Source organism: Haliotis rufescens, unplaced genomic scaffold (assembly GCF_023055435.1).
Source record: "Haliotis rufescens isolate VD_foot unplaced genomic scaffold, xgHalRufe1.0.p SCAF_28, whole genome shotgun sequence".
Classification (NCBI taxonomy): Eukaryota; Metazoa; Mollusca; class Gastropoda; order Lepetellida; family Haliotidae; genus Haliotis; species Haliotis rufescens.
This window is the reverse complement of record NW_025963979.1, coordinates 2,076,443-2,095,326: the sequence shown is the minus strand read 5'-3', so window position 1 is coordinate 2,095,326 and position 18,884 is coordinate 2,076,443. Positions and strand designations below refer to the sequence as shown.

Below are 18,884 nucleotides of genomic sequence, written 5' to 3'. Positions count from 1 at the left end.
CGACGAGTCGTCCGACAAGGCTTTCCCGGCATCAACCTTGCTGCGCGGTATTAAGCCTTCCCTGGAGAAGGCCTTCGCGGCTGCCTCCGGTCGGGGTCTCCCGTTACCTCCACCATCGTGGAGAAAAGGGTCCTTCCCGGTGCATGACCTTGCCTTTCCCGAGGCTGGTCCTACCGCGGAAGCCCATGTTGAGGTACCTTGCAGCAGCTGGACACCCTCGCTCGACACTCCATGCTTGCAATGTCTCACGGAGACACATACCTGGCTGCAGCGGCCAGTCTGGTCGAAGGTTCTCCCACCGACCGAGACCAGCGCATTTATAACTGCCTGATCGGTTTAAATGCTTCCCTGGAGTACGTTGCCGGGGCTTCGGCCTTTATTTCCGGCACTTGCCATTTTCTTAGGCGCCAGTCGTATCTGGTTGCCTCAGGGTTGGACGCTGCTAATCAGGAGGTGCTCCTTTCGCAGCCTTGGTCTGCTCGGACCCTGTTTAAAAACAAGATCCCTGGGGTTCTAAAAGAACAACAGGCCGCTGTGTCTGCCGAGGCCTCTCGACACACACTGAATCTTGTGGGGTTCTTGCATAGGCGCCTGGGTGCCGCTCCTAAGCTCCTCCTCGGGGAAGAAGCCCCGCCCTGAGGGCTCCAGTAAGGGCCATCAGCAGCCCTTTCGCGGGAAGTAGGGGAACTGGGGGAAGCCCAAGTCGTCTAAGGACGGCAAGGGCCCCTCCAGATGACTCTCATTGGAGGGGTTCGTATGCCGACAACTTCGGTTGGCCCGTCGGCGAACCCGAGTCACTTGGCCCTGGACAGTTGCGCCTGCCGCAGCCTGTCAGGCCCCCCTCTCCTTCCCCAGTGGGAGCCAGACTCCAGACTTACTGGGAGAATTGGGAACAAGTTTTCGACGACCCGTGGGTGGTCATCACGATTCGGTACGGCTATCGGCTCGATCTCAAAGCGAATCCGCCGCTCACCGTTGCCCCGTCGGCAGGTTTCTATTCAGAAACTTATCTGAAGGATGCTTATCTGCATGTTCCGATTCACTCGGATCATCACAAGTATCTCAGCTCTGACCGCATCTGGAGTGGTGGACGGTCCCTTAAAATGTCTTATCAGGAGTCTCTATGCGGCCCTACCAGGCCACGTAGAACCTGTATACAGACGCCTCTCTAGCGGGCTGGGGCGTCCATCTAGAGGGGGAGGTGAGCTCGGGGCTGTGGTGCGTAGACGAACTAGGTCTTCACATCAGTTGTCCCGAGTTCAAGGCAGTGATCAACGCAGACAATCACTGGAAGCATCGTCTCTTCGACGCCCGGCTCATGCTGGCGACCGACAACACGACGGTAGTGTCCTATGTGAACAATCTGGGGGGAACCCACAGTCACTCGCTACTCAATCTCACTTTCGAGTTTTACGCTCTGGTGGACAGTGTCCCGTGCCAGATATGCGCCCGTCACATCCCAGGTGTGCTGAACGTACTGGCCGACGCTCTATCGAGGCCTCAGGATCCGAGCCCCACAGAGTGGATGCTGAACCCAGTAGTGTTTCAGTGGCTGTGCGAACGTTTGGGTCGTCCGATGGTCGACCTGTTCGCAACACAGTTCAACAATCAACTCCCGTTGTTTGTATCACCAGTCCCGGACCCGAGGGCCATTGATCATGATGCTCTCGCGTTAGACTGGACGGGCTTGGACGCTTATGCTTACCCGCCAACAGCGTTGATACCACACATTCTAAGCCGGCTCCGAGGAGTTCGCTGTCGAATGTTACTGATCGCGCCCATGTGGCCGAACAGATCGTGGTACCCCGACTTGCTGACCCAGGTCACACAGTCACCATTTCCACTGCCTGTGAGACCGGATCTCTTGATCCACCCTCACACCCGTCAGCTTCATCCAAACGCAGGGCAGTTCAATCTGCACGCGTGGATGTTGTCATGAGCGTCTGAGGAGTAAAGGTTTTTCTCGTCGGGCGTCTCGGGCATACGTTAGTATGCATCGTGATTCTACCCAGAAGGTGTATAATGCACGTTGGGTTATTTTCACGAAGTGGTGTTGTAAACATCACATTCATTCGCCAGATAAGGTATCTGTGCAGGATATTGCTCGTTTCATGTCACACTTGCGAGAGACCCAGAAACTCTCCGGGGGTTCCATTGCCAACTATGTCTCGTCCGTTGCTACGGTACGGGACGTTGCTATGGGTACCAGTCTCTCCAAAGAGCCGGTGATATGGGGTTGTATCAAGGGTTTCAAACAGCACAATCTTAAGAAGGGCCGCCTTCCGGCACCGGCCTGGGATCTTTCCCTAGTGTTGCAATCACTTACGGAAGCCCTGTATGAACCCTTGCATAGTGCTTCGTTCCGGCATGTGACTTGGCATACCGGTCTCGGGGGTTACCGGTAGCAGGGTCAAACCCGCACAAGATCAGGGCGCTAGCGGCAACATTTGCCCTACACTCGAATATCTGTTCACAGAATATTACAAGGTTGTTACTGGCGTTCTGACTCGGTTTTTGCCAATCATTACCTCAGAAAGGTTTCTGATGAAGACGTGGAGGGGGTGCACCGTCTTGGGCCGCTGATCGCGGCACAAGCAGTCATCTAGGGGGTGTGTCCAGCGCAATTCCAAACTCCGGTCGTCAGTCCTTGCACGGGGGTCAATCTGGTTCATCTCCACAATGTTCCCACGCCGTGGGTACAGGAGTGGGGGTCCTGCAAACCAGCGCACTCACACCACAGGTGAGGCAGCTTTTTGTGTGTTTTGTCCTTATTTGTATTTTGACAATTATGCATTTAATTGTCTGTCGTGTATTCCAACCTTGTGATACATGCTTACGAATACTGGAATTAGGTCACCCGCCTATTACATACTTTAAGTAGGCTTGCTCGGGGATATACGGTCTGAATGAAATTAATTTCCCTCTTTTCGACTGTTTAACCTGATCTAAGATTTAGCTCACATGGATACTGTGTTCTCATCCGCTGCGGCGATGAAATACCTATCCAGTGGGGCCGTTTGGAGTCACCAACCGTTTGGCAATGACGATTGAGCCTTACGGTATGCGCTTGACAGTGCTTTGGTATTCCTATAGGGTAACGCCTAGCTAGGTGCATGCGCATCAGTGCTTCCGCCTTGGTGTTTACTTCCGCTGGTCGGAAGGAACACTAGCAGTCAGGATTCGGGTTGTAGGTGCTCCCCACCGCCTACTGTGGTAGTCAGCCTCGGTATAACAGTGGTAACGTATTACTTAATGTAATTTGTAGAATTTTCCTATTCGGAATATTCTATAAGTAATACATTACCACTGGGCTGCTGCCCGCCCGTCTGTCCCCCGAGCACTTGCTCTCGCAAGAGACAAGAGTGAAGGGTGTCACATGGCAGCTAGGTGGCTACGCACGTGCTGCATGAGGTAATTGAGATCTCTGTGGTAGATTTCGCTATAGCAGCAGTTGTGGGAGACAACAGCCTCGGTATAACAGTGGTAACGTATTACTTATAGAATATTCCGAATAGGAAAATTCTACAAAACTTTTAGCTGCACAAATAGGTGGGCTGCCGTGCAATGGCGTTATTCTGAATCTGTAAACCATTTTCTTGCCATATGATTAGAAATGTTGATATTTTGTGATCATGATGATCTGCATTTTGTTATTTTGGGATTCAGATAATGTGTGACAACTGTCCTCATATGTTTGCATGACTAACTATGAGTTGTTAATTTTTCAGGATTTAATAGTGTGAAACATGCACAATATTTTCAAAGATACATTAGATGATATCAAAATAGAATTGATTGTAGCATTGAATTTGTTATAGGTTTTATGTTGGAAAGAAAATAATCAATAGTTTATAGATTCTTGTTTAAAGTGATAATTAAGTTCTGCAATGATAAGACATTGAATTAATTTGCATTCTTAAAAGCGTTCTTTGTGCAAATTTATACATTGTGGTTTGTACAGCAACAACAACTTCCACCACTTATCATTCATTTCCCATTTGTTTTGCATTTCTACTTTCCTTTTTTAATGTTTACATTTGATACACACGCTCAGTGTGCTTATATAAATCTAGGTAACGGAAATAGTCCAGTTTTCCATTGTCTCTGGTGCCATTGTGCCAGGATAGTCTGGATCACCACGACCCTTAGACAGCACATCCCCCATCTTACGTCCGGGTCACCACAACACCAGGACAGCACATCCCCCATCTTATGTCCAGTCACCACAACCCCAGGACAGCACATCCCCCCATTTAACGTCCGGGGAACCATGACTCCAGGTCAGCACATCCCCCATCTTACGTCCAGGGAACCATGACGCCAGGACAGCACATCCCCCATCTTACGTCCGGGAAACCATGACCCCAGGACAGCACATCCCCCATCTTACGTCCGGGGAACCATGACTCCAGGTCAGCACATCCCCCATCTTACGTCCGGGGAACCATGACGCCAGGACAGCACATCCCCCATCTTACGTCCGGGGAACCATGACTCCAGGACAGCACACACCCCAGGACCCCAGGACAGCACATCCCCCATCTTATGTCCAGTCACCACAACCCAAGGACAGCACATCCTCCATCTTACGTCCGGGGAACCATGACCCCAGGACAGCACACACCCCATCTTACGTCCGGGGAACCATGACCCCAGGACAGCACATCCCCCATCTTACGTCCGGGAAACCATGACCCCAGGACAGCACATCCCCCATCTTACGTCCGGGGAACCATGACCCCAGGACAGCACATCCCCCATCTTACGTCCGGGGAACCATGACCCCAGGACAGCACATCCCCCATCTCCTAGTCCGGGGAACCATGATTCCAGGACAGCACACACCCCAGGACCCCAGGACAGCACATCCCCATCTTATGTCCAGTCACCACAACCCCAGGACAGCACATCCCCCATCTTACACCCGGGTCACCATGACCCCAGGACAGCAAATCCCCCATCTTATGTCCGGGGAACCATGACTCCAGGACAGCACATCCCCCATCTTATGTCCAGTCACCACAACCCCAGGACAGCACATCCCCCATCTTACACCCGGGTCACCATGACCCCAGGACAGCACATCCCCCATCTTACATCCGGGTTACCACGACCCCAGGACAGCACATCACCCATCTTACACCCGGGTCACCAGGAACCCAGGACAGCACATCCCCCATCTTACGTCCGGGGAACCATGATTCCAGGACAGCACAAACCCCAGGACCCCAGGACAGCACATCCCCATCTTATGTCCAGTCACCACAACCCCAGGACAGCACATCCCCCATCTTACACCCGGGTCACCATGACCCCAGGACAGCAAATCCCCCATCTTATGTCCGGGGAACCATGACTCCAGGACAGCACATCCCCCATCTTATGTCCAGTCACCACAACCCCAGGACAGCACATCCCCCATCTTATGTCTGGGTCACTATGACCCAAGGACAGCACATCACCCATCTTACGTCCGGGTCACCATGACCCCAGGACAGCACATCCCCCATCTTACGTCTGGGTCACCATGACCACAGGACAGCACATCCCCCATCTTACGCCTGGGTCACAGTGACCCCAGGACAGCACATCACCCATCTTACGTCTGGGTCACCACGACCACAGGACAGCACTTCCCCCCTCCCATTTTACATCTGGGTCACCACAACCCCAGGAGAGCACATCACCCATCTTACGTCTGGATCACCATGACCCTAGGACAGTACATTTACCCCCTCCCCACCTCACGTCCAGGTCAACACAGCCCAAGGACTTCTTTCATACTGTTGTGGTATGTTTTATATGCCTGGTTTATGTTGATGTTGGGGGCGGTCGTGTAGCCTAGGGGTTAAAGTGTTTGCTCGTCAAGCTGAAGACCCGGGTTTGATTCCCTATATGGGCACACTGTGTGAAGCCCATTTCTAGTGTCCCCCACTATTGCTGGAATATTGCTCACATCGGCGTAAAAACCACGCTCACTCACTCACTCACTCACTTACTTACTCACTCACTATGTTGTTGTTGCTGCACAAATTGTGCTTATGTGTTTATGTGCTGTTAGATGCCAATTTGTGAAACAAAGTCTTTTTCTATATTTTCCTTTACCTCAAAGGTCGATATTTGCAAGAATGCTTTGTACTTGTTAAAGTATAACAACAATAGGTGATCTAATGGATCATGAATAACTGAATATGGAAGTGTGTAAGACAGCTTTACTATCACTGCTTCATTTGGGATGTTTTGACATATCTTTCAGCCATTCCATTCAAGAATCTGTGAATGAAACTCTATGTGTATGTAATAACACATCTTCAGATTATGCATCCTTTGTGTTTCATGCCTCTTTTGTCATAAGTACATTTCAGAGTACATCTAGTATCCTACGGTTGTTTACTATCTTGTGTTTTCTCAATGTTTTTTATTTGTGTGTTTAAACTAATGCCTTTTACCCTGTATATGTACAGAGGAGCATGACTTGGATCGAGTGTTTCGTCTACCAGCCACCACTTACATAGGAGGCAATGAGGCAGCACTCCCTCTTCGAGAAATTATCAGAAGACTAGAGGTCAGAATTTGTCTTGGCTAACACTATAATTCTGAAATACAGTCCCCAGGATAATACACATCAAACTTGTTGCTAATACTTCCCTCCCCTTGCCACAGCCCAAATGAGCTTATGTCATTGCCTGATTGGGCCCATGAAGATCCGGAATAGAATAGGTCTTCAGCAACCCATGCTTGCCGTAACAGGCGACTAGTGGGATCGGGTGGTCAGGCTCGCTGACTTGGTTGATGCAAGACATCGATCCCAAATGTGTGGATCGATGCTCATGATATTAATCACTGGATTGCCTGGTCCAGACTCGATTATTTACAGACTGCCGTCATGTTGCTTGAATATTGCTGAGTGCAGTGTTAAACGACAAACCGACCAACCAACCAACCATTGCCTGATTGTCCAACTTGGTCAGCATCGGTGTCTTTTTTCACACAATTAGCGCAAAATTTAAATTCATCAGCCACCTGATATGCACTAACACTGTTTATGGCACATTTATGACTTTATCACCAAGAATGTATTTGAAATCATTAGCAAAAGTATTTGAAATCCCATGGCTATATGATTTGGCAACAGCACAGAATTTAATGAGTTGTTCAAAACAATTATATAGAATAAGCCTACCAGTGGTTTGCACATGTCTTTCTTTGAAATCTGATTTGCAATGCCAACAAACATCGTGACCTTTCTGATAGTTACTGTAGCCTTAATATTTCAAGTGGCAAAGTCAGGAAAACGTCTGAGGCAAAGAAAACATGTAGAATCACTGACATCTTTGACATCAGTGCCAGTGATTTTGGTATGGAATCAACCAAGGCAAGAGAGAAAGCTAGATTTGTGCAATGGCTTGGAAAAAATGATAGAATATGTTGCCTGTCTCTTGTAGAAATTTCTGATCGTCTACATTGAAACTAGTTCATCATTGGAATGCACTGAAAAATCAGTTACCACGGAAAAACTTTGCTGTAGTTGCGAACTTTGCAATTTGTCAGAAAACAGCAAGCAATATTTCTGCCATGTTCTGTATGTATTGGTTATGTCAGGATGGCTTGGCCAATATTGAAACAAAGTGTGTCCTACTTGATGAAAGTACGGATATTAATTCTTTGTATAGTATTGACCTACTGGTTCTTCAAGAGAGGCCCACTTTTCATGAGGTGATGGGTTGTTTTGTTCACTAAATGCAAATCCTAAATGCAACACAGACATGTTGCCAAGAACAATTGGTCCCTGTAGCTAAAACATAGCTTGTATGTTCCAACCATGAATGCTAATGGTTATTCTTTCGGTGTCATACATGAGTTACATCATCTCATCCCAGAATTACTGCCAGCATGAACCTGTGACCCATGTCATCAAGCATTCAGGGTTTGTCTAAAAAAATCGTCAAGGAAGCAGATTTTACTACTCTGCCGTTTCCATCATTCATGGAAAATTTTATCAAACAGGCTGATGAATCTATGAGGAACGAACAATTGGAGGATCTCAAAGTACCTTCCCTGCCAGCGAGTAAGTCCATTTGCAAGACTCAACTGCCCTTTTCCACCATGCCATGCCATTGATGACTATTTTGAACTAGTTAGAAACCATTCACCCAGAATGCGTATCAATATGCTCAAGGTCAAGGACCTAAGCATATGATGAACACTAGTACTTATATTAATTAGTTTGCTGAAGGTATTTGGCTTGTGCTACCTCTATTCAACAAAGAATATGCAGGCCTATCTGTCCACACAATGATCGACATAACTTAGATCAGGCGGAATTCATCCACAATACCTTGGACTGTCTTGGAAGAGGTTACGCGAGCTACCAACCAAATATTCCAGAATTCTATCATTAGTCTGATGGCAAGTACTCACAAACATCCAGCTGAACAGAGTGATCAGTATTTCTTTTTGTGGCAAAGATAGATCAACACGCCCAAACCCACACATATCAGAGATGAGTGTACCTTCCTACAACACGGAAGAGGAGGCAGAGGGTGACGATGTACATGACGCGATACCAGAACTACATGCTTAACCAATTCCTATTGACCTGGCTTTGTCTAAAGATAAGCTAACTTCAGCATAATGCCAACTCTGGGAAGTTAATCAATTGAAGTTGTTTAATATACATGTTATATATACCACCCCATTGGGCACCAATATCTTCTACAAGGAGGCAGACCCCTGAAGATTCTGGGTAGAAAAGGTCTTCAGCTTACCGTAAAAGGCGACTATGCTTGTCGTAAGAGGTGACTAACAGGATCGAATGGTCAGACTCACTGACTTGGTTGATGCATGTCATCGTTCCCAATTGCATAGATCGATGCATATGATATCAATCACTGGATTGTCTGGTCAAGACTCGACTATTTACAGACCGCTGTGATACAGCTGGAATATTGCTGAGTGCAGCGTTAAACAACAAACAAACAACAAGGAGCCAAGTTAGCGGGTGCAATCTTGCCATTGCCAATCTAGGCACAACTATTTGAGGGAGCTATTTGCCCTGAAAGGAGTCCGACACCACCAAGAGTTCCTACTCCCCAGACTTCTTTGTATCCCAAAAGAACACAAAGGATATTCACATGAGCACAATCTAAAGCTGCTCAACAAACATAATCTTGTTCGTCCACCAATTCCACCAAATTTCAGATTGAATAGGTATAACATTTACGGAACTCTCATACTAGGAGATTCCAAGTGCTCTAGTAGTTGGATGAGGAAGATTGTATTTTGCTTGATCTGCTGATAGGAAGTCGTCATTGTAGCTGTGTAATTTTACTAGCTTTTGATGAGCAAACCTGATGACTTGGTGAGCAATGGCTATGCTTAACAGAAGAACATTGAACTGATACCTCTGCCCGTTGTCTGCAAATTGTAGGTAGTGATGGTAACTTGGATGAATAGGAACGTGAAGATAGGCGTCCTCTATGCTTATCATCCAATCTCCTCATCTGAGGGTGTTTCTAAATTTCTTGACTGACTCCATTTAGAATTTGGATGTCAAACGAGATAATCCTTGTTGTGTACTTTCAAATTGATTATCATGTATATTTCCAATGTATTTTCCATCGGAACCAGGAAGAACAGTGAGTAGAATATGGGGATAATATCTGCTTCTCATGTACTGATGACTCGCTCAATACAAGCTTTTATGGCCAAGTTGGAAGGAATTGGCATCCATTAGGATGTATCACAAGACTTGGCCATACTAGGAAATGGTGTTTGTAGTCTCTTCTTACAACTTCATACATCCATGCGTTATCTGTGGTTGCTTTCCAATTTTCTGTGAACTCCAACAGATGAACTGTATCCGAGGCTGGTGTTGTGTTGAATATCAGTAGTCTTGAATGGATGTCGGTGAGGAAGGAGAGGTCAACGGGATTTGGAGAGATGTGCTGAAATTTTGATGAGTGACATGCTACGGGGACCGCCTCTGGGAATTCATTCTTGAGGACTGTCCTTGGTAGACTCATGACATGATACACTTAAAAAATTTCTCATCACCTGCCCTGGTAGTTCAGTGGGTTACAAAACGATATGTGAGGATGCACATCATGGAATTTTCATGTTTAAAAAAATTATGACTTTCAACCAATGATCAAAGACAAGCGTGTTCACATCAAGATTCAAGTTAATTGTTTTACCGAGGTATTACCATTTAAATGTATTCATCAGGTCCTGGGCATTGCACAGGAAGGCCCCGGGCATTGTTGATATTGCCTACCTTGTTAGTTTACCAACATTTAGAAGAACCTCCTGTTACTTTTGTGTGACATCATCAGAGGTTTATAAAAAGGGTTGCCTCCTTGATGTCTCTTTGTTTGCTGTTGAAGACCTGTGGGGCTGTAATAGACTGCGACAACATACTTCTCTTCAGGGGCTCTGGAAGATTGTGACATACCTGCTGTAGAAGATGACTCTGTTGCATGAGCAAGAGCTGTGCCAACATCCATATTATATTATCTGAGCTGACTGGATGTCCTGCATCTTCAGGATATGGTCCAGAGATCTGCCTATGAATCCCACCTGGTGCAGGTCATGTTGACTTGAGTGTCTAAGGGTCGGCTTGTTAGTCAGAGGGACCCAGTTGATAGATATTAGGGTGTTGCTCTCCTGGACTAAGACAGTGTTGTTTTAAAAACATTGATGCAGTGATTATACCCATACTTTGTTATTATCTGAGATCTGGGATATGGCCGACTGTGAATTACCGGGTAATCTAAAATGTGCAAACTTATTTTTGTAAAAGGGTTATGAAATCAAGTAAATATGCCAATGTTGTTTGGGCATTTGGCAAATGTGGAAGAGTGCCGCTGCAATATAAGTATGTGTCCCAAGTGTCAGATACTGGTGTAAATTGCTCCAGTTAGTTACTTGTTGATTACCCCATCAATATTGTTTATTCATGTCCCTGGATAACTTTAGAAGGAGGACTTGGGCTACATTTAGTAGTAATATTTTATTTCAGTATGGATATGGTGTGGTATGGCTCTGTCATGATATTGGAGATGTAAATGTTGTCTATATTCAAGCAAAGATTGTATGATTGTCTTTGTCAAGATAGGCATTTGCTGTGGAACTTTCTTCCAAATGTAAATTATATGGACAGTTTAAATCTGTGCAGAATGTTGAAAGACATTTTTCTTCAGATCTTCCATCATATTATAGACATGTTTTGTCTTGGTTCAGATGTAATAGTCTTAGATTGGTTGTGGCAACGGGAAGGCAGTCATACCACCTACACTGATAGGATTTGCATCTAGTGTGATCTTGACATTGTGACTACATGTCACATGTAGAGGATGAATTCCATGTATTAATGGTATTTTGTCGGTATGAGGCTGTATGACAAGAACATTTTCCATCTTGTGTAATACAAGATCATGCATTAGAAACTTTCATTCAATGAATGTCCTCTGCTGATGTTGAGATACTCAAGTTCGTTGTCGTAAACAATGTTGCAATGTTAGTGTTTTTTTCCAAGAATCTTTTCCACTAATTCGTCTGTAACTTACAACAGATTTTTGGACCAAAATAGTTGTTTCTTCATGAGTCAGGTGAGCTACAGAGCCTTGTGGCTCTACGTTTCAGTATAATGAGATCATTTTTTAACTTATCCTGCATTACTCCTTCATGCATTTACTGCTGTTTTCTGACAGAAAGATGAACTGTGTGAGATCCATCTGCTTCAGAAAAGTTGTTCCAACCTGTAGGTGGCAGCACACTCGCACAGTCGTCACGTAACCCGGAAGCTATGATGTCACCTAAGAGCACATTACTGCATTGTCACCTCCATGGACGGTCGTACTGATGTATTCCTTTTAGAAATAAAGCCTATTGTGTTTGCTTGCTACTCTGCTTGGTTTCTACATTCAACATTAGCTAATATATTATCTACTGTTTCTGGTTTGTGCCCTTTATGGTCATTTCCATACATATTTATGACATTTTATCTCTTGTCTGGGGCACTAGTAGCGGTAATTTACCGGCGTATTGGTGTTCCATCTGCTGTTTTTGAATTCGCCACATGGCCACACTTTCGTGTCTTGCATTCTGAATTATTTTGTCTGTCTTGGGTAATCCATTATTCTGTTTTACCTCATGTTTTGTGTGTTGTAAAAGCATTGATTTTTCACTAACCTTTGCATAAATGTCCAAGCTGAGCTTATGCCTTAACGTGGCATCCGTCGTCTGTCCGTCCATAATTGCTTGGATGCATTCTCAGTTGGTGAGGATTCAAAATTGTACAAATGGAGGAGCTGAACCCCCACCCCCTGATGGGAGAAATTGAATCCTAACTTGACCTGTCAATATCCGGGGTAGAATAGGTCTTCAGCAACCCATGCTTGCCCTAAAAGCTATTATGCTTGTCTTAAGAGGCGACTTACGGGATCGGGTGGTAAGACACACTGACTTGGTTGATGCATGTCATCGATTCCAATTGCGTGGATCGATGCTCATGATGTCCATCACTTGATTGTCTGGTCCAGACTTGATTACTTACAGACCGCCGTCATGTTGCTTGAATATTGCTGAGTGCAGTGTTAACAACAAACAAACAAGCATAACTTGGAATCTATATATACATATACTTGACATCATAACACAAATACATTCATGTTACCAAAATCTGCCTTGGAATCTGTTGCCACTCCAGGGGTCCGGTTCGAAAGGGACTATGGGTCATAATTGTTTAGATCATCAAAATCCCAATCCTATATACCCACCCTCATCTTCATTAGACAATACATCCATGCTACCAGGACAGGCGTTTCTGTTCCATCAGTCCATCACTCTCAAAGGAGTTAGAACCTTGACCATAATATGCAAACCGATATTATCTCCACCCTATAATAAACAGATAAATTGTATACATTTGTTTGTTATGAAGAGAATAATACATTTATGCCAATAGGAATCGCCCTGGAGTCTAACCTTGCCTCTGGAAACTTAGATCCTGGATCATAACATGGAAACGGTTCAGATCTTTGTTACATTTGTATCTAGAGAAGTACATGTTCATGCTGTCAGATTTGCCATCCACCCCTTTTAAATGCTGACAGTCAAAATTAGGAAATATTTGCAGTATTATATACCAATGCAAATGTATATTTTGTCATGATTGCTTAGATATCCAGGGGACCAATACAGTCCCAATGGGCCTCTTGTTTTAGTCACATTATGCCTCCCGTTTCCCTTTATATGCTTGCCACATCCATATGACTTAAACTACTTTAATTTAACTTAAATGTATGCCTCGTTGTACCCTCTGCCTGATTGTATGACACCTTGTACTCCATCAGCTCAATGCCACTATTGCAGTCCCCCCTTAGGGTGACGACCCTTACCAGGCTTGCATCCATGCAGTCTCTGCCTTCAATGAAGACAGCACCGGCACCTGCGCTAGTTTACCCCAACTTGGCATCGGCGGCACCTCCAGCATTCCCAGCACTTCAGGATGCAGCGTCTGCGGCACTTGTGGCTCCTCCAGCTCCAGCCGCAGTGGCACTGCAGTTCCTCCTGCAATGTTGGCGGCACTGATGGCCTCGACGCTCCATTACGTCTCCTCTTTTGTTGGTTCTGGTGGCTTTGCCTATTGCCTCCCCGATGCCCCTCCATCTACTCATAAACCTCAATCATCTCTTGCCTCGTCATCTCTGCCTCTATCACCGCATTCTGCCAAGTCTTCCTGGTCCTGTCACTGCTCTCGCAGTTGTTCGCCTGTCTGTTGTTGAGATCGTACCTACCGCTCCAACTCCTCGGAGGGATCTTTTCCCCCCAATTATGATCCCACTTTTCCGGAGATTGACACCCACCTAGGTATGTCCCAGGTTCCTGATTGGATAGCCAACCGCATATCCTCTGTCGCTCCCTCTCCGAGTTCCGATGTCGATAAGAAGTCCACAGTTTGGTCTCACCAGACCTCGCTACCACCAGACCCCATGTTGACGGACCTCGTGGCGGCTTTAGACAAGGACTTTGCTAAGCTGTCTCTCATTCCCCCCTCGTTTCTGTCGGGACGTTTTACCAGTCCACTCCTTCAATGTAGTAGATGGAGCGCACCTTTTGAAGAGGACCTACATCGAATGACCGGGTCGTCCAAACCTGACACGTCTTGCCTTTGTCGAGTCGGAACTCTTTCGATTGCTAAATCCTCTCTCGACACTCGCTTCCTCCTCCAGAGCTATCCAACAGGATTTGTCGGAATCCAAATCGGACTGTCATGGTCTTTCAGCTCCCACAGGTCTAGGGTACTTGGCTATTACAGAATGGAATTCCGAATTCCGAATTCCAGAGATCCCTCAGGCGTCAACCATGGCCTGGGCCCTCCCTGTTTAACTGAGCTATCACTGCTACACATGCTCGGATTTCCAGCTTTTCGAGGGACGAGACTGTGCTCAAGGCCCTGGAGCACGTCACGCAGCACTCAGCTGCCAAGTCGTCCAAGGGAAACTATAAACCTCGCCATTCCTCACTGAAGGACACCCCCAAGACCTTCTACCACTCAGTTGTTCCATTCACCGACACACCCATAAGAGGGAGACTGAGCCGATTTTGTTTGTTACTACTGTCTCCCGTTGGCACTACATTCACTTATGACATCTACCCTGACGACAGATGCATATTCCCCACATCAATATCAGCTCCTGTGCAACAGTTTCAACACCCTGCTTCGCAAGGAGGCCATAGAGGTTGATCACAACCCGGACCAGTCTCCGGGATTCTACTCCCCCGTGTTTCTTGTCCCCAAGAAGGGCTCCAACAAACTGCGCATGAGCCACAACCTCTCCATCTCCATCGGCGCTACCTGGAATGCGCTCCCTACTTCCGGATGACGACGTTGAGGCTGCTCAGGACAAGAATCAATGCAGGCGATTCCCTGATCGGCCACTTGGAACCTGACACTGATTTTGGTCAGGCCCTGGTGGCCGAGGAGAAGTTGGTTTATTGACATCAGAGACCTCGCCAGAGACAACCCCTTACAACTTCTGGTGTGGCCCAACCTCCTGTTATGCCCACACAACCGGTTGCCACACCTGAACCCCGCATGGTTTCGTCCGCACGCCTGGCACGCCTGGCACATTTGCACAAGCCCTAGAAGCCATGGGCTATTCGGGTAGAGCAGCCATGGCTATTGCTTTAGCCCACCATCCGTCTACACAGGGACTGTATGATGACAAGTGGTGCTCCTTCCAGGCCTTCTGCTCAGACATGGATCCGATTACTGTGTCGCTGCAATTCCTGGCTGAGTTTTTCCTCTACTTGCGCAGCTCCTGTGGGTTGAAAGGCTCTACCATCTCTACGTACCTGGTCTCCATTTACTCTGTGCTTGCCATCCTGGATGATCGGAGAATGACAAAAATTCCCGAACTATGTGGGATCTTAATGTGGTCTTGTAGGCTCTTCGGACGGCTCCCTTTGAACCACTCCACTCACCTTGCTTCTATGATCATACGAAGAAGACAGTGTTTCTACTGGCTTTGGCTACTACTGCACAGGTCAGTAATGTGCTCTTATGTGACGTCATTGCTTCCAGGTTAAATGCCGACTGTGCGAAGGTGCTGCCACCAACAGGTTGGAACAACTTTTCTTTACCAGGTGGATCTCACACAGTTCATCTTTCTGTTAAAACTCAGCAGATAATGCATTGAGGAGTAATGCAGGATATGTATACAAATTTATACAGATTTTACTAATAAGGTATTATACTTTTGTTGTGATTTATGAAGGATGTCCATGACTTTTGTTATCCCAATCCAGGAGCTATGTTGTTGGACCGATGTGTAAATGTTTTTTATTAAGTAGCAACATATGTTGACTTTTGGGTTGAGGTCATGTGTTTTCAACCAGTAAAGTTATTAGACCTGAAATGTATTTAGAATTTTCATAAGGCTGACCTAAGTACATGGACAAGTAGGCGTGTGTTACTCTGATGGAAAGGAAATCATTGTGGAAATTCATGTTTTCATGTTGTTTTACCCAGTGTCATTGTATCCCTGACTTATGATAAGAATGTTTCCTTCAGGAAGTCTATTGTCGACACATCGGTGTGGAATTTATGTTCATTAACAACCTGGAACAGACAGACTGGATTCGCAAGAAGTTTGAAACTCCTCGTATAATGCAGTTCAGCAATGAAGAGAAGAGGCTTGTCCTGGCCAGACTCATCAGATCTATACGGTATTAACTCTAACACAACTCAACACTTCACTTACATAGTCTCAAAATAGACACAGATGCATTTCTGTCTTACCAATTTACACTTTTGTATCATCAGCATGCATACATCTGCCACAGGATAGACACAAGATGCACTACCAGATCGTAGCCCCTGTCATTATTTAGATGTATGAATCTATTGATTGATTGAAAGGTTACACGAGATGATTTTCATCAATTTGCAAATTGTTATTTTTTGGCCAGGGACTTCTTTTAGCACTTGCAGGTTACTTATGTTGTATGTGTCTTTCTGGTGTATGTATGTGGTGTTTATTTGTAGATTTGAGGAATTTCTTGCTCGTAAATGGTCATCAGAGAAGCGTTTTGGACTCGAGGGATGTGAGGTGCTTATATCTTCTATGAAGACACTGATAGACTCAAGCAGTGCCCTGGGTGTGGACAGTTTTATCATTGGCATGCCTCACAGGTCAGTCTCACCTTCAGATAGATCTGTAATTATAAGTAATGCTGTTTGGTCAACAGGAGTGGAGTAATATCTGAAAATGAGACGGTACATTAATCCTTAGACTGTGTGTTACAACCAGAAATAGTGCATACCCAGATTCGTTAGGGGCATGTCAATTACCATTGAATTAGAAGTTGGAACAATTGATGTGAACTCTGTAAGATTAACTGAATATACAGCAACATTAATCCAGAAAAAATAACTTATTTTGATACACTTACATTTCTGTCCCCCCATTTTAAAAAACGTCTGTCCGTCTGTCTGTCCTCCATCCGTTTTCCATTTTGGAGCAAAGTCCTGAACCGTTGAATATTTCTTGTTGAAACTTGCTTTACAGGCGGTGAAGTGGTGCCTTTTGATAATTTGGGTGATTGAAAAATATTGAACAGCGTGATGTTTTTCTTCACTGAACTGAAGGTATCCAATGGCCATGAACCAAAAGTGGGGTATAAGTAACCAAAATCCATTTCTGAATTTGTCAAGTGCGGGGGGGAAGGGGGAATGTCATCTCCTGATGACACTTGTTAGATGACACTAGTCGTTAAAGTGTTCGCTCGTCACGCCGAAGACCCACGTTCGATTCCGGGTACAATGTGTGAAGAATCTGTACAATGTGTGAAGCCCATTTCTGGTGTCCCCCGCCGTGATATTGCTGGAATATTGCTAAAAGTGGCGTAAAACCATACTCACTCACTCCCAATCACTTACGTTCATAGGAGGGTGTTCAACACCAGAACCTGCAGGATGCATACCTGCACGTCCCTGTTCATCCGAAACACCTGCCATTCCTCAGATTTCTTTCAAGGGGAGGCATGGTGAGTCCTTCCATTTGTAATTTCTTGGGCCCTGTGGTTGTTCAGGTAAATAATCAAACCAGTAGTAGACTTAATACATGACAGGGATGTTAACCTTCGTAAACGATCAAGATCCTCAGGTTCTAGTTCCACACATCACCCTTTCCAGGTGCCTGTTCCAGGTGGGATAGTTAGTCACCCTAGAAAAATCAGACTTTGTTCCGTCTCAATCACTCCAACTCATAGGAGGTCTGTTCGATACCAGTAGAATTCTGCTAATGGTTCTGATGGACTGGTGGTTGAGGATACAACCGTCAGCTCTGCAGGCTGTCATTGGAAGACAGTCTTTAACTGGCTGTTGACATCAGCCCTAGATGCAAAATGTAGAGTCATCTTCAACTTTCGCTATTTATGTCTCCCCCAGAATGGAGGGAGACATATTGTTTTTGGCACGGTTCCCGTCGGCGTCGGCGTTGGCGTTCCCACCGTTTCCGGACCATAACTCAGAAACCGTTTAATATTTTTTTGCGAAACTTTGTATACACGTTAACCCAGCACTGAAGTGGTGCCTTTTGCTATTTAGAGATTTTTGACATTTTTATTTTTTCTCGTTTCCATGGAGATAAGTTGAACATAGACTCTGAATGGGGGTAAGCTTGGTTTCCGGACCATAACTCGGAAACCGTTTAATATTTTTTCGCGAAACTTTGTATACACATTAACCTAGCACTGAAGTGGTGCCTTTTGCTATTTAGAGATGTTTGACATTTTTATTTTTTCTCGTTTCCATGGAGATAAGTTGAACATAGGCTCTGAATGGGGGTAAACTTGGTTTCCGGACCATAACTCAGAAACCATTTAATATTTTTTCGCGAAACTTTGTATACACATTAACCCAGCACTGAAGTGGTGCCTTTTGCTATTTAGAGATTTTGACATTTTTATTTTTTCTCGTTTCCATGGAGATAAGTTGAACATAGGCTCTGAATGGGGGTAAGCTTTGTTTCCTGACCATAACTCAGAAACTGTTTAATATTTTTTCGCGAAACTTTGTATACACATTAACCCAACACTGAAGTGGTGCCTTTTGCTATATAGAGATTTTTGACATTTTTATTTTTTCTCCTTTCCATGGAGATAACTTGAACATAGACTCTGAATGGGGGTAAGCTTTGTTTCCTGACCATAACTCAGAAACCGTTTAATATGTTTTCGCGAAACTTTGTATACACATTAACCCAGCACTGAAGTGGTGCCTTTTGCTATTACAGTTTCCATGACATCACATATGTCATTGTGTAGAAGACCTGCAGAGTCAGATACACGGGCAATTACATCACAGAGACTTTCCT

At 45.4% G+C, this 18,884-nt stretch overlaps 1 protein-coding gene across 2 annotated transcripts in view; it reads left to right on the top strand.

Annotated features, from left to right (window-relative positions):
- LOC124117939 (2-oxoglutarate dehydrogenase, mitochondrial-like) overlaps positions 1–18,884 on the top strand; it is a 110,555-nt gene that overhangs the window by 21,539 nt on the left and 70,132 nt on the right. For both annotated transcript variants that reach the window (XM_046479954.2, XM_046479953.2), the window contains exons 5-7: positions 6,465–6,565; positions 16,079–16,233; positions 16,553–16,699. In XM_046479954.2, coding sequence (XP_046335910.2) covers positions 6,465–6,565; positions 16,079–16,233; positions 16,553–16,699 — 403 coding nt within the window. The remainder of the gene's footprint in view (positions 1–6,464; positions 6,566–16,078; positions 16,234–16,552; positions 16,700–18,884) is intronic.